We start from the raw sequence: 16366 nt of genomic DNA, 5'->3' as shown, positions 1-16366 counted from the left end.
TTGGGGGGGTTGCCTTTTTATTTTTTAATTTTAATTTTAATTTTTTGGTGTAAAGGTGTCTTTACTAAAGCATAGGGAAAGGACCCATGGGAAATGCATCTTTAGAAGTTTGCCGATTAAATAAATGTGTGCTCATGAATCCATGGCATCCTTAGAATAAATCTTTAGATTCAATGCTCTTAGGTTAAGAACACCTGATATGGGAGACAGGAAATCCAGATGTGAATTCTAATCAGAATATTTACTAGCTGTGTCACTGGAGGAAATTTTTTTCAATTCTCAGGATTGTAGCTACAAGAAATTCTTCCAAGTCTTTGTTCCACAACTAGATCAGATTCAACATAGAAGTCTTTGTTGAGAAATACAGATATTTTACCCCCAAAAATGTATTTGGCAGAAAATTCAGGGCTAAGGAATTTGTTGTTTAGAAGGGATTTCTAGGTTATTTCAGTGAACAACCATATCTGGGCATGATTGATGCTGATTATGATGATTATGGAAACACTGTGAAACTGTGAACATAATTATAATAATTAGTATCTTTTTTGAGCTCTTTGTAGTATGTTCCTGGAAACAGGAATTACCAATACCACCTCTTTTTATGTTCTAGAAATCTAAGCTCAAGGGATTTAGGCAGCTTGTCCAAGGTCATACATCTATTAAATGATGAGTGCTCTAAACCAGTTCCCCATTACATACTTTTCTTTACATCATCCTCTGGTTGAATGTTCTGTGGTTCTGTCATATTTTATTTAGTATTGCATAGCTTCCCACTGGAAGTTATAGGTTCTAGTCTTTATGGCTATAACTTTAAATTACTTTTTGTCTTCTTCTGTAGTCAAAAAGAAGTTTTGGAAAGGGCAAGAATTCGGGAGAAATCATTCTACATTAGATCTACAGAGGAAAACAGCCCAACTGCCTCCAGTTCTAGTCTGGTAAGAATGACTACTCCTGAAAAGCTACTTATTAAGTTAATGCCTTAAGTCTGTTGCCACTTCTCCATGAACTTCATTTCCAGAGAGAGGCCTTGGAAAGGGGAATTCAGTGTAGCTCCAAACCCTTTGTATGTAGTTCCAAGCTCAGTGAGAGTTCTGGGATGACTCATCAATGCATTATTCTGTGCTCTTTTAGTACATTATTGAAATTTTAAAATGTGGGTGTGCCGTGAATGTGACTTACTGCACATATGGTCACATAAGTAGTGAGCCTCAATTCTGTAATTTCAGCAGGCCAAAAAGACTCCTCATCCAGCTTTTTCTCTATCCCTCTCCTCAAATCAACCCTCTTTCCAATAGCCTAGAGAGGTGTGCAGAGCATTTTCACACTTGTGAAATTCCACTAATCAACGATTCACAGTGACTAAAACTTGTTTATCCAAAATATAAGTTGATGGCCATCAGTAACATGTACCCTACATGTAAAGTAGCCTAAGAGGTTTGCTTTTTAGGGCTTTGTCAAGGTCAGGAATAGAAAGAAGGAAAGGGAATAAGAGCATATTCATGAAGTAGCATATCAAATTGGCCTCTAAAAGTGAAACTTTAGCATCTAGTCTGATGACCCAGAAAAAAAAGAAAAAGTATCAAACATGAATTTAATCTTATTATTTACCCAATTTAAGTAAGATAGTAGATGAGTTACAGTAGTGAAATATATACTAATTACAGATTTCTAGTAAATTAGATGCTACCCTAGGAATCCCATAAGCATGGAGAGAAACTATTCACAGAATCTCTTCTTTTTTTCCCCTAGCTTTATTGAGATATAATTGACATAACACTGTAAACTTAAGATGTACAGTGTGTGATTTAGTGCCTTTTTAAGTTGCAAGGTGATACCACCCTAGTGTTAGCGAACACTACCATCACCTCACATAATTACTATCTGTGTGCCTGTGGTGAGAACATTTAAGATTTATTCACTTACCAACTTTCAAGTATAAAATACAGTGTGAGTAGCTATAATCACCATGCTGTACATTACACCCCCAAACTTACTCATCTCATAAGTGAAAGTTTGTACCCTTTGACCAATGTCTCCCATTACCCCAGTCCCCTCCCTCCACCATTCTTCACTATGTTTCTGAGATTGCATTTTTAGATTCCACATATAACTGATACCATACAGCATTTGCCTTTCTCTGACTTATCTCAGCGTAACACCTTAAAGATTTCATCTAAGTTGTCATAAATAACAAGATTTCTTTCTTTCTCGTGGCTGAATTATATTCCAGTGCTTTCTCGGTGTGTGGGTGTGTGTGTGTGTGTGTGTGTAACACGTATTCTTTATCCACATACCTACTAGTGGACATTGAGATTGTTTTCATGTCTTGGCTTTTGCGAATAAGAAAAAAAAGCATTTTACTGAAGTATAATTGTCGTATAGAAGAAGTGTACTTATCAGAGTGTACAGCTAAATGCAGTATTGCAAAGTGACCACAGCTGTGATATTTGCACCTACATCAAGAAATGAGAAACTGCCAGGGCACCTGGATGGCTCAGTGGGTTAAGCCTCTGCCTTCAGCTCAGGTCATGATCCCAGGATCCTAGGATCAAGCCCTGCATCGGGCTTTTTGCTCAGTGGGGAGCCTGCTTCCCCTTCTCTCTCTACCTGCCTCTCTGCCTACTTGTGATCTCTCTCTCTCTCTCAAATAAATAAAAAAAATCTTTAAAAAATAAAAGAGAAATGAGACACTGCCAGACACCAGAAGCCTCACGGTTCTTCCTAATGTACAATCTGGTTTTGAGCTGAGCTTTCTCTTGGAGAAGAGAACCAAATTTATTATTCATTTTGCCATCCATTCATTCATTTTACAAATGTTTACCGAACTCCTACTATTTTCCACACATTATTCATGTGTATGAGAACAATAGTCATAAGCAAAGCAGACAGAACTCTACATTCATGGAGTTTATGTTTGAAGAATATAGATAGTAGATAATGTGAATAAATAAAATGTAACTCCAAGGGGAAAATAAAATAAAATAATGATATGGTAAATACTAGGATCAGGGTCAGGGTGGGGGGAGTACAGTTTTAAGTAGCCTGTACAGGAAGGCACTCTGAGGTGACATACTGCAGCCTAAATGGATTGATATCATACATGTTAAGTTAGAGAACAGCATTCCAAGAAAAGAATAGCAGATCCCCAAGGAAGGGGTCAAAGGACAGCAAGGAGTCCAGGATAGTTGAAATAGAGGGACCTCAGAGAGATCCATAGAAGGGGAAGTCATTACAGTAATAGGAGGCCATATTATAAAGGATTTTATAGACCATATTAAAGATATTGACTATTATTCTGAATGAAGATTTTCAAAAAAAGGACTGATCTGGTTTGCTTTTTAAAAGACTAACTCTGGGGGCGCCTGGGTGGCTCAGTTGGTTAAGGGACTGCCCTCGGCTCAGGTCATGATCCTGGAGTCCTGGGATCGAGTCCCACATCAGGCTTCCTGATCAGCAGAGAGTATCTTCTTCTTCCACTGACATCTCTCCTCTCATTCTCTCTCTCTCTTTCTCCCTCTCAAATAAATAAATAAAATCTTAAAAAAAAAAAAAAGACTAACTCTGCCTGGTATAATGAAAATACATTACAGGGAGGCAAGAGCAAAATCTGGACAGCTGGTTAGTCATAGCAGTAGTCAATGGAAGAGATGACACTAGTTCATGCCATGGCAGTAGTGGTAGAAGTCATGAGAGGTGCTTTGATCCTGGGTCTGCTCTGAAGGTGGAATCAACCACAGTTGGTTCAGAGTTGATGTATTATGTAAGAAAACAGAAAAGCAGCCTGTGATTGCTTTTCTGAAATGATTTATCCTAATGGTTTTGAATCTTGTAGTGGCAGATACCTGAAATAATACTAAGGATATATCTGGTTCATTCCTACCTTTGCCAGTGATTCATTTGAAGGTGCTTGTCTAAATTCTCCCAGAGTATCTATCAATATGGAGCTCAACATAATCTAAAGCAGTTCATGGGATGTTTTAAATTTTATTTTAGAGAGAGAGAGAGAGAGATCCTTACCCTTTTCTTACATAGTCTGTCAACTCTGAACCAATTATGGTTAAGTCTTAAAACTTTCGTCTTTGCCAAACATGTATTTAGTTACAACTTTCCCTCAAATCACTGCTTTAGCTGTGGTGATTTGGTAGTTTATATTTTTTTTGGTAGTTTATATTTTTATTATCAGTCCGTTTAAAACACTTCTACATCCCATTATGATTACCTTCAGTCATGAGTTACTTTTATAAGTAAGTGTGTTGGTTGATTTTTAAATACTGAGTTTCTATGACCTATGTTGCTGTTCCTTTACTAATGTTTTAATCAGATGCGATTGAGGAAATCAAAATATTTTTCCAAGCCCAACCCTCTTGAGTGCCATTGAGTAAATATGATTTGTTTTACTCCTTCAGGATTCTGAGATGTGCAAAGACTACCGAGTATTGCCCAAGATGGGTTACCTTTGCCCAAAGAATTTACAGCCTGTCTGTGGTGATGATGGCCAGACATACAACAATCCCTGCATGCTCTGTCATGAAAACCTGTAAGTATACAAGTGACAAGTGACACTATCATATCTTTGAGTGTAGAGGTTCTTGACTATGGTGTTGATCCACAGGCCTGCACTCTATCAACTTGAGGTGTGTTACACCAGTTTACTAATCATAGCAGTTAAAATTAAAATTTTGTGGATGATCTTATTCAAATATAAAATAGAGAGGATTGGAAGTTATCTTTTTGATTAAGTTGCTTATATATTTTACTGAGTGGAAGAGAAGGAAAAAGTGGTGGGGTTACAACAATTAGAGAAAGTCGCTATGACTTACTCCATGTACAGTCATGGCAATGTGAACATCGTCCTTGTGTTGTGTAAAAAGAAAAAAAAATTGAGAATCATTACTGTGTTGAGTCTGTCCAGCCAATAATTTCTACTGGGCCCTCTGACTACCTGATGGTCACATATTTCCATTCTCTCCAAGTCTTCTTCTTGGAGCAGAAGTGGTATCGTTCAGGAGAAAGCCCTCTGGAGCAAATGGTGGGCTTGGTGTGGGCTCAGATTTATTACTGCCTGTGCATCTGTGGGCATATTATCTCATCATTCTCAGATTCACTTTTTCCACTGCGGAAATGCAGATTACTGCAGAAGTGCAGAAGTTCTCTGAGCCAGCTGGCTTCACTGAGTTTTTAAGAAGAATTTCCATTTTTGTTTAAAATTCAGAATGAGGGATTTGTTTTAATACTGTCATTATGGATTTTAGCTTTTTACTTCTCTGTTCAAACACTATCTTACCCTCACCTCCAGTCACATGCCTCATGTTTGACTACCTGTCTGTGAAAGCGTGACGACAAATATTAACTCTTCTATCCCACCCCAAGCCCACCCCAGACTTACACTGTAGTCCATATATGTTCTTGCCTTCTGGGGGACACCATAGGCAAAGCTCAGAATGTGAGGATTGGACACTCTACAGTTTATACATTTAGAATCATATCTGAATGTGAGTGCTTTATGTGTACTGACATCTGTAGGTAAGACACTCGCACATTCATTCTCTCACTGAATCATCACTACATGCTGTGAGTGCTATTATCTTTACTGTACACAGGGTGAATCTGAGGTTCAGAGAGTCCAGGTAATTTGTTTAAAGTCACAAAGCTAGGAAGTAGATTGGACAGGATTTTAACCTTGTTGGTTTGGGTCTAAATACAGTTCCTTTTTTTTACCATACTTCTTTTATATCCAAGGCAGTAGTTCTTTAAACATTTGGGGTTCAAAAGTTCCTTTGATGACATAGAGAAAGTTACTTCTTTCTAGACAAGAAAAGAAAATGAAGCAACATTAACAATTTGTGTGCATAGTATTTATGGGCGCATGAATCTCTTGAAATCCAGAAGCACCTGGGTGGCTCAGTCCATTAAGGGTCTGTCCTTGGCTCAGGTCATGATCCCAGGGACCTGGAATTGAGCCCCCACGTTGGGCTCTCTGCTGAACAGGAGCCTGCTTCTCCCTCTCCCTGGTGCTCTCCCTGCTTATACTATCTGTCAAATAAATAAATAATTTTTTGAAAAAAATCCATTCATGAATATTACAGATTTTTAGGAATCAAGAAATCTCCATTTAAGAAATGAATGCAACCAGGGAGCCTGCTTCTCCTTCGGCCACTCTGTCTGCCTGTGCTCTCACTCTCTCTCTCTGACAAATAAATAAATAAAATCTTAAAAAAAAAAAATGAATGCAACCATTCAGGAACTTGTTACAATACATACCTTATCTTCAGCCCAGAAATTCTTCAACTTCCCTTTATTGTAAATGTCAGGGCCTAAATTACCCTCCCAGTGTTCTTTAAGCATTCCATTAACTGTTACAAACCCATAACAAATGATACTCTAGTCAAGGGAACTTTAGAATCAGAAACTTTGATGTTACAAATATTAATAAGGCATGCCTCAGGATGGATGGTTTAGCAAAGGAACTGGTAGTATATATTATAGAGAGAAGATCCAGGCTATCCCAGGCAAGAGGAAATGGTATTGGTTTCTGTAGTCTTAGAGGGAAGCCATTTCAACTTGAGCAATGTCCAAGGACAAGTCAAACTGTCTTAATAGATAGTGAATTTCCCATCACCAGAGGCAAGCAAGCAGTTGTTTGATATGCAATATTTCTGAAAAGAGAGGCATTAAAATTCATACCTTTTAAGATTTTTTCCAGCTATTAAATATAAACTGTATGATTACATATTTTGTGTTTTATAAAATCTATATTCTCTATATATTTTATATATTTTTATCTTATATATATATTGTATTTTGTAATCACACATTATAGGTATTCAGTAAAATGAGGCTTCTCTGTGGGATCCAGTTTTCCCATCTGGCTTTTGGAATAGATGGTCTCCAAGTGTATTTCTAACATTGAACAATTTCATGAGTATATAGGTGAATGAAAGGTGATGGAATGAATCCAGGCCTGGGGAATGAATCTGCAGCTAAATCCTGGTGATACTGGGAGGTAGTTGAAGTCAGATCCTGGGTCTTACCTGTAATTTCAGTTCTGGTTTGATGCCGGGATGTCATCCACATTGATCTTTGTTTCTTTTCTTTTTTTATCCTGTCAGTTTCTCCATCTTTTTAATTTCCTCTGCTTTGTTTTAGAATACGCCAAACTAATACACACATACGCAGTGAAGGGAAGTGTGAAGAGAACAGCATCCCAGAAACAACCCCTCTCGACTTGCCAGCATCCGTAAGTACACTGGGTTCGCAATTACTGGGCCAGAGCCAATTGGTTCTGCTTCGTGTCTGCCACCGACCGATGGACATTTCTCTGCCAAGGGCAGTGATCCTGGGTTATATAATCCCAGAACTGGTCACATCTTCATTGTGACGATAAATATGCAATCACTAAAATATGCAGGGATAGTAATAATAGTTCATATTTTAAGTGTTTACTATTAACTGGGATCATTAATAGATTATTTGTGAGCAATATCCCTCACATAACACTTTTGCAAAGTAGGCTTTATTTCCTGTGATTTACTATAAAGAGAGAAGAAAAGATTAGGAGAGGATGTGATGGAACACACATAGTGATGGAACTGAATTTCAGCCATTTCAGAGTAACCCCCATGTTCTTGCACTTCCCATTGTTTCCCACTTCACATTGAACTGTTTCCCAACATGAAAAGCTGGGCTTGTCATTTAAATCCCTGCAACAACTTTTTTATTATTATGCTCAGTTAGCCAACATAAAATACATCATTAGTTTTTGATGTAGTGTTCAGTGATTCATTAGTTGTGTATACCACCCACTGTCCATAACCACACGTGCTCTCCTTAATACCCATCACCCAGTTACCCCACCCTCCAACACCCCTCCCTTCTGTAAGTCTCAGTTTGGTTCCCAGCTTCCAAAGACATGGTAATGTCCTCAAATACAGTCACCAGGGAGAATAGCAAACTCGATAATGTCTGTCAGAACATCCTTGTAACCTGCAAAATTGACAGACTTTGTAGAGTTTGCCATTTTCCCTGGTGACTGCATTTGAGGATGCTCTTCCACAGGCAAGATGGTATATAACTTGGGGGGGAAGTGTAGGAATTTTGTTGTAGGAAATTTAGGACTGCTTGTTACTAGGTAAATATGAGTTTAAATTCTGCTTTTTTATGTTCCTTATATATGAGACCTTTGGCAAGTCAAAGATCTAAACCAAAGATCTCACCAGGTTGTTGAAAATACTCAATAAATACTGACTTTTAAGCATTTAGCACAGTGTCTACCAACTAATGGCATTGATTATTATTATCACTGTTATTATTATGCCAAAGAGACCAAAGTATGAACTTACACCAAGAGAAGAGTTCATAGTGTAAACTTAGAGAAAGAGATCCTGGTACAGTGCTTATGTATGTTTAATAATTACAATGGATTATAGTTTAATAACATATTTGATATTAAAAATATACTTACATTCAATAAAAATGAAATAGTGTAATAAATTACATTGATGAAATAAAAATTTATTATTATTCAGAACTGGTTTCACTTCCACTGCCACCAAAAGCTCTGGCAATAATGGAATTGGAGAATACTTGGCGAGATTTGGGGCTCCTGAGGAACAGTAGATGAGAGCACATTCATAAGAACTACTCAGGGGCACCAGGGTGGCTCAGTGGGTTAAAGCTTCTGCCTTCAGCTCAGGTCATGATCCCAGGTCTTGGGATCAAGCAGGGAGCCTGCTTCCCTTACTCTTTCTCTGTCTGTCAAATAAATAAATAAAATCTTAAAAAAAAAAAAAGAACTACTCAGTGAATCTTGATATGGGACACTGAAAAAACAAGAGATAGAAACTCAGTGGTTTGGGTTTCCCGTTAACAGCTGGAAGGTTGGGTAGAGTAGGCGGAGTATTGGGGTGAAGCCAGAAGACCTTCATCTTTCCTCCCGTGGGCCTGACAGGCATCGGTGTATTTGAGGTCTTTACACATCCATAAAGAGATGGTATAATCTTTTGTTCCAGTCCCCACATTGTGTTTGCTGTCTTATTACATATAAATTCGTAGTGGTTTGCTCCTTATTTTATTAACAGAATATAGTATCCTTCCCACCTCACAAATATACCTGATTACATGTAACTCAGGACAGTAGGTAAAAATAATCTTTATGTGAATCTTAAAGATCACTTTAGACCATATCTTGCTGTACTCTCATGTAGACAAATTGACAAAAACTACTTTATGAGAAATTTGCCATAGGATTACTAATAAGGTGTATTTATTTAAATATGGAAGAATCTTGACAGGGTTAAGCGTAAAAGGTTTTGTAAGAGAGTTTCTTTTCCTTTTTCAGTGTTTTCTTTCCACTAGAATGACACAACACATTATTAATGACAGGACTTATTTGTGGTATTAGATGATGGAATAAATCATTAGAACAGAAGGCGTCATGAATATGGGTTCAGTTCCCTCTGTATGATTCCGGGGTGTGATCTTGGATACACTAAGGTGCTACAAGTGGGTCATGGCCCAGCGTTGCTCTGACAGCTATGACGCATGCATGTCCTGGAAATTGAAAGCGATTGCCTGAACTATATAGAAAGATTCTCTGAGAGAGTCTGGAATCTGAAGAATGAATGAAAGGCCAGGCAGTCACAACTCTCCTAGAAAAAGAGACTGAAGATTCTACAATGCGTACTCATGCTTAGTATCTAAGAATTATTTTCTATTATACAAAAACTCCCAAGATTTACGTAACTCAGAGTTTTATGTGCTCTTTCTTGTGCACATCCTCACAGTAGGCCTGTGATTAGGCAGGGATTTTTATCTTTCCCATTTTACCAAAAATCAGCCTGGGAGAGATACTGTAATTATCAGAGTTATTCAACATTCTATGTTGCATCTGGTATAGATCTTCTGGCTTCATGGCTTCTGCGCTGCCACCTTCCCTTAGTTGTCAGGAAATTCTGAAAACCAGGGGCTCTAGAAAAGGAATTATATATCTCAATTAAATAAAAATTAGCTACCTTGAAAGGACATTTCTCTGTTAAGGAAAATACCAATACTATTTTGTGAGTTGAATAAATGACTATTCTCAGTTCCATGGTAAAGCTTTTCAGGATATCACAAGACCATAGATTGCCAACCTCAAACCAAAGGAAATCTCCTGGGGTGGATGTGAGAACTAAAATGGAGGTCTGGGTATGGAATGATAGTGCTACTGGCTGACACTGCATGGTTATGTGGGAATAAAAAAAAAAAAAAAAACTTCCTGAGACCCTTGCTTTCTTTTGAAAAAATGTTTAGGCGTTGATTTGATATTTTAAATGTCCATTTCAAGAGCATATGAATATTGGATGGGTCAGGCAAGGAAGTTAGCTGATGAAATCCGTATGGCCTTAAACAACTTGTAATAGTAAAGCATTAGTGTTGGAGGAATTGGATTTAAGTTCTGACCCAGTGTGAGACCTTGGCAAGTCACTAACCTTCCCTGGAGTTCTGTTCCCTCCTCTGTGAAATGATGTTATACACACCTACCTCTTTTCATTGCCAGGGTCTGGTCACACATGATCACACATGATGAGGGTCACAGATGACCAAGGATAGAGTTAGTATTTATATCTACTGCTGCAGGTAGTGTGCACTAGGTGCCTGGTACTCACTGAACCAATTGAATAAAATGTGAAAGTGATCATAAATGGTGAGCTCCTGGCAGACTGCAAGGCTGTATGGGTTTCTTTGTCTTACAATACACCTTAAATGTATAACCCACATTTCTATAATATCTCTTAGTTTCTAGCACCTAACCTATTCATCTTCTCTTCCAGGACAAATGATGGAAGAATTGGTGAAAGCCATGAGGAAAAATATATGCCCCAATTCTGAATCACCTAACCCTCACCATCTGTACAGAGAAAGACTTCTTCAGAGCTTGTCTTATTTACTACAGAAAACCATACAGAGCTATTGGGGGAATGAACTCACTGACCTTCAGTCTTTCCCATCTCTTTCCTCCTAGATTCTGTGATCTGAGGGCACAGAGACACCTCCATCTGTCTGTGCTTAAAAACTTCCTGATCACAATGCTGTCTAATACTTGTTCAATAAAAGTAAACCCAGCAGAACACCCTTTCCTGGGATTCCTTATCACTGCCTGGATAATAGGAATGTCTTGTTTGTTTGTGTGTATGTGTGTGTGTGTGTGTTTTTTAACAGAAGCTGAAACTCTACCGCTTGGCTTGTTAAGCTATTGGTGGACACAGAATGCTCACTTTTTTCCAGATTCAAATTGCTTTCATAGTTGGGAAGACATGTCTAGAAGAGAGATAGGGAGCTATGAGGTCCCTGGCTTTCAAGAGCTGTATAAGACCAAACCAGCGGGCGCCTGGGTGGCTCAGTGGGTTAAGCCGCTGCCTTCGGCTCAGGTCATGATCTCAGGGTCCTGGGATCGAGTCCCGCATCGGGCTCTCTGCTCAGCAGGGAGCCTGCTTCCTCCTCTCTCTCTCTGCCTGCCTCTCTGCCTACTTGTAATCTCTCTCTGTCAAATAAATAAATAAAATCTTTAAAAAAAAAAAAAAGACCAAACCAGCTATGAATCACCTCAGTACCTGTTACCTTACCAGCTCTCCTGCTTACCTTCTGTACTTCCACAGAGCGTAACTACCACTGTTAGCCAGATAGCATCCAAAGTCACAAACCAGTAGTTTCTCATATTCTGTCATGTTGCCTCTCGACTATTTCCTCTCAGGGCCTTGGACCCATGGTCTGGGGCAAGACTAAGGAAATGAGAACTACTAGTGTGTCACATGTCTCTAGAACAGCACTGTCCATTAGAAATAGAATTCAAATCACATGTAATCTCCAATTTTTCTAGTAGATACAAAAGAAATGGGTAATATTGACTTTAATGATATATTTTAAGTAGCCTAATATGTCAAAACTATCATCATTTCAAAATATAACCAATATAAACTTTCATTTTAACCAGGTCTCTGATATTAGTATAGGTATTTTGTATTTCCAGCATATCTGTTTGGACCAACCACATTTCAAATGCTTAACAGCTACATATAGCTAGAGGCCGCTAAACCAGACAGCTCATGCACCTGAGAAATCAACCAGGGAATACAGGCAGTAGGTAAGAGTGAGATGGAACAGCTTATAAGCTCCTGCCTCAGTGCTGAAACTTTGTCATGCTTCCCATCATGATACTGATGTCCTGTGACCGTACCATATCTAGTTAACATTGTTTGCTTATAGATAGTGGGCTGGACCTGAATACATCCTAGAGGGAGAAAGCTATGCGGAATCCATCATGGTTGAACTTGTTCTCAGCTATAAAGGAACTATGCACAGAATGGCAGGTCTACTTGGATTTGGGAAGTTAATCTTGTATTTTTCACCTCTGCCCTTTTATTTTAGATAAGTAGTCCCTAGGGCAATTATAGTAGGATTTTGTGATCTTTGTCCTTTGTAATTGTGTGAGAAATCAATTCCACGCTAGTTTTTTTTTTCCTGTGTTGTCATTAAGAAAACAGAAAAAAAAGAAGGCTTTGGAAAAAAAAAAGTGAGAAAACGATGTTGCTATTTTCTTTGGCAATTCCAGGATGTGAGGGAAGGGTTTAGGGAGTCTGTAACATGGAATTATGGCTCTCCTTCCTGTGTAGTTTAGGAAATCTAGAAACTCTGGATGACTAGGGTGTCCATGGCTAAGACATGTAATTTTTTGAGAAGTAGTTGAATTTTGTTATGTCATTTTGAACATTTTATTGAGCTATAAACAATAAACCCTTTACCTTCTTTCATTAGTACTTTTTTTTTGTATTGCATTTTTAATATAAAGAATCCTGAACTCTTATATATGCAGAATAACATATCCTTTTTACTTATTAAATGCTTATTTACATACTATTAGTTATTTCACTTATTTTTCTACTTGCTATAATTTCAGGATTTTGCTAGTGAGTATTTAGTAAGGCAGCATTTTTTTTAATTTTTTATTTTTTATAAACATATATTTTTATCCCCAGGGGTACAGGTCTGTGAATCACCAGGTTTACACACTTCACAGCACTCACCAAAGCACATACCCTCCCCAATGTCCATAATCCCACCCCCTTCTCCCAAACCCCCTCCCCCCAGCAACCCTCAGTTTGTTTTGTGAGATTAAGAGTCACTTATAGGGTAAATACCCAATAGTGTGCTTTGGTGAGTGCTGTGAAGTGTGTAAACCTGGTGATTCACAGACCTATACCCCTGGGGATAAAAATATATGTTTGTAAAAAATAAAAAATTTTTTTAAAAAAAAAGAGTCACTTATAGTTTGTCTCCCTCCCAATACCATCTTGTTTCATTAATTCTTCTCCTACCCACTTAAGCCCCCATGTTGCATCACCACTTCCTCATATCAGGGAGATCATATGATAGTTGTCTTTCTCTGCTTGACTTATTTCGCTAAGCATGATACGCTCTAGTTCCATCCATGTTGTTGCAAATGGCAAGATTTCATTTCTTTTGATGGCTGCATAGTATTCCATCGTGTATATATACCACATCTTCTTGATCCATTCATCTGTTGATGGGCATCTAGGTTCTTTCCATAGTTTGGCTATTGTGGACATTGCTGCTATAAACATTCGGGTGCACGTGCCCCTTTGGATCACTATGTTTGTATCTTTAGGGTAAATACCCAATAGTGCTTTTTATGATGACTGTGATTATTAGGTAATGTGCACAGAAGACTGTTATCACACACTTAAGACTTAACCAATCCTGTAAGGAATATGTGGTCCATATATTCAATGGAATATTACTCAACCATCAGAAACAATGAATACCCAACATTTGCATCAACATGGATGGGACTGGAGGAGATTATGCTGAGAAATAAGTCAAACAGAAAGTCAATTATCATATAGTTTCAGTTATTTGTGGAACGTAAGAAATAGCATGGAGGACACTAGGAGAAAGACGGGAAAAATGAAGGGGGAGGGAATCAGAGCAGGAGATGAACCATAAGAGACTATGGACTTTGAGAAATGAACTGAGGGTTTTAGAGGGGAGGGGGGTGGAAGGTTGGGTGAGCCCAGTGATGGGTATTAAGGAGGGTATGTATTACATGGAGCACTGGGTGTTATACACAAGGAATCACAGAATACTACATCAAAAACTAATGATGTACTGTATGGTGACTGACTATATATATCAAGGATTGGTATGTATACCAATAATTCTGAGCACCAGGGAAATTGTGGCTTAGGAATTGGGTGGGATGGAGGATAGGATGGTCTGGAATGGGATGAGACATGGGGATGGGGAAATGCCCAGGGGCTCAGGGAAGGTCAAGGGTAAAGTGAAGAGTGCAGATGTCAGGAATGGGGTGGGATCCAAGAAAGACAATGGACTGAAGTGCAGGGATTGGGGTTGAATGTGAAGATGTTAAACACAAAACTTGGGGTTTTAAAAAAGCTGAAAGTTGATTTTTTTTTTTTTTGGCAAACACAAACTAGAGGTGAATGCAAAATGTCTTCAGTGTCAAAATGTTCAGAACAAAATAGGTGCATTAAATATCAAGTAAACTAATTTTTTTCAAGTGAACTAATTTTTGAGTTGTTTCTTGTGTTATGGCTCAATGGATGGGAGGCAAATGAAAACAGACCAGTGTCACTGAGATTTCACAAACCAGCCCTAAAATTCTAGCCTAGGAAGTAACAAATGATCCTAAGTTGGAACTGAAAAAGCGGTATCACCTCAACTTGGTCACTATCACAAACTTAACACATTTTCTATAACTGATGCTATTTTGGATTCTGTTTTCAGAATATGGGTTTTCAGAGATCTAACACTATCAAACTCCTTATTTTCTCATGTAAGGAACTGAACAGAATTTCTCCTCTTTCTCAAGGCTTCAAAAATACCCAAGGAGAGCATTTGTCTAGGCTATGGGTAGGCAAACTTTTTCTGTAAACAGCCAGATAGTATTTTGGGCTTTGTAGGGTATATAGTCTCTGTCACAACCACTCAATGATGCTGTTGTGTAAGGAAATGAATTTACCTTCATTAATAAATATACCTGGTTGTGTTCCAATATAAGTATTTATAAAATCAGGTGGTGGGCCAGGTTTGACCTATGGGCTGTAACTCAGTAGTGGGTAAGAATCTGACTCTTGTCCTTCTCTGTGACTTAACGGTCTTCTCTTTGCCCTCTTCTATACTTTTAGTAAAAACCAACCACACTTCTCACTCCATGATAATAGAGAATAAAAATAGGAATAGAATAGTTGAATAGAATTATATATGTTGCCATTTCTAAACATTTAATATGTGCTTGAAACTGAGAAAAGCCCATGGCAATACTCAGATTTGTACCCCAATCCCATATTCTTTGTGAACTTCGTGGTGACTTTGACCAAGGCCAGTGTCATATATTATACAGAGAGATAATAGTAAATAAAGTGAATATGTCCTGTGCCCTTTAAAATACAAGGGCTGGGGGCACCTGGGTGGCTCAGTGGGTTAAAGCCTCTGCCTTCAACTCAGGTCATGATCCCAGGGTCCTGGGATCGAACCCCACATCGGGCTCTCTGCTTAGCAGGGAGCCTGCTTCTTCCTCTCTCTCTCTGCCTGCCCCTCTGCCTACTTGTGATCTCTGTCTCTGTCAAATAAATAAAAACAAATTTAAAATACAAGGGCTATTTACCTCCTGGAAAAAAGCATAACAAGACATTCTTGTTTTTTCTTTGATGCCATTATGGCACACAAGTGCCTTTTTCTTTCCAGTATGGAAATTAAAGTTCTATCTAAATAACATGTGACTATAAATCACTCTTTGGGAATGAGGAAAGAACAGAGAGGACTTTGTTAAATGAGGATTAGTCCCAGTAAAACAGTCAAACAAAATATTTGTCATCCTTGATGGAAATTTCATATGACCTTAGAGCTCCTTCCAGATTATGTTGAGGAATGATGTGCTCTCTTCCTCAAGGTAACTGTGCCATTAACTAGTTTTCCTTGTTTCTTTCCTTGCCATCTATCACAAAGCAATCAGAAAACTGTGTGTACTTTTGCCATTCTAATCTGTTGCAGTCCTTGTAATATGTTTTTTATGAATTTAGACCCTCTTTTTTTCCCCAGTTGACTTTTCTCATGGCCTTTGAGCTGACTTGCTAGTCTCTATCCTTTACAGCTCTCTCTTTTCAAAAAACAACTCTCAATGAGCTCTTCAAAACACTGATCTTTTCAATTGCCCAGTTTAAATTGTCAAAAATGGCTACCAAGCCCCCACACTGTGCTAGAACAAAGCAAAATGAGACAAACCTGAAGTCCAAGCATTGGTTTCTGTCTACCCTCCATCCTAGAGTCAGTTACCACCAATAAACCATCA

The 16366-nt window shown here is 38.3% G+C and overlaps 1 protein-coding gene across 2 annotated transcripts in view; it reads left to right on the top strand.

Moving 5' to 3' along the window:
• The window catches only part of SPINK5 (serine peptidase inhibitor Kazal type 5), a 91692-nt gene extending 80584 nt beyond the window's left edge, over positions 1-11108 (top strand). For both annotated transcript variants that reach the window (XM_082726015.1, XM_082726014.1), the window contains 4 exons: positions 839-935; positions 4407-4537; positions 7147-7237; positions 10812-11108. In XM_082726015.1, the coding sequence (XP_082582141.1) occupies positions 839-935; positions 4407-4537; positions 7147-7237; positions 10812-10820 (328 nt within the window). In that variant the 3' untranslated portion in view covers positions 10821-11108. The remainder of the gene's footprint in view (positions 1-838; positions 936-4406; positions 4538-7146; positions 7238-10811) is intronic.
• Positions 11109-16366: the final 5258 nt, after the last annotated feature.

This window comes from Mustela nivalis (assembly GCF_964662115.1).
Source record: "Mustela nivalis genome assembly, chromosome: 3".
NCBI classification, from domain to species: Eukaryota; Metazoa; Chordata; class Mammalia; order Carnivora; family Mustelidae; genus Mustela; species Mustela nivalis.
Note: the sequence above shows the minus strand (reverse complement) of the source record. Positions and strands in the feature narration are given on the sequence as shown.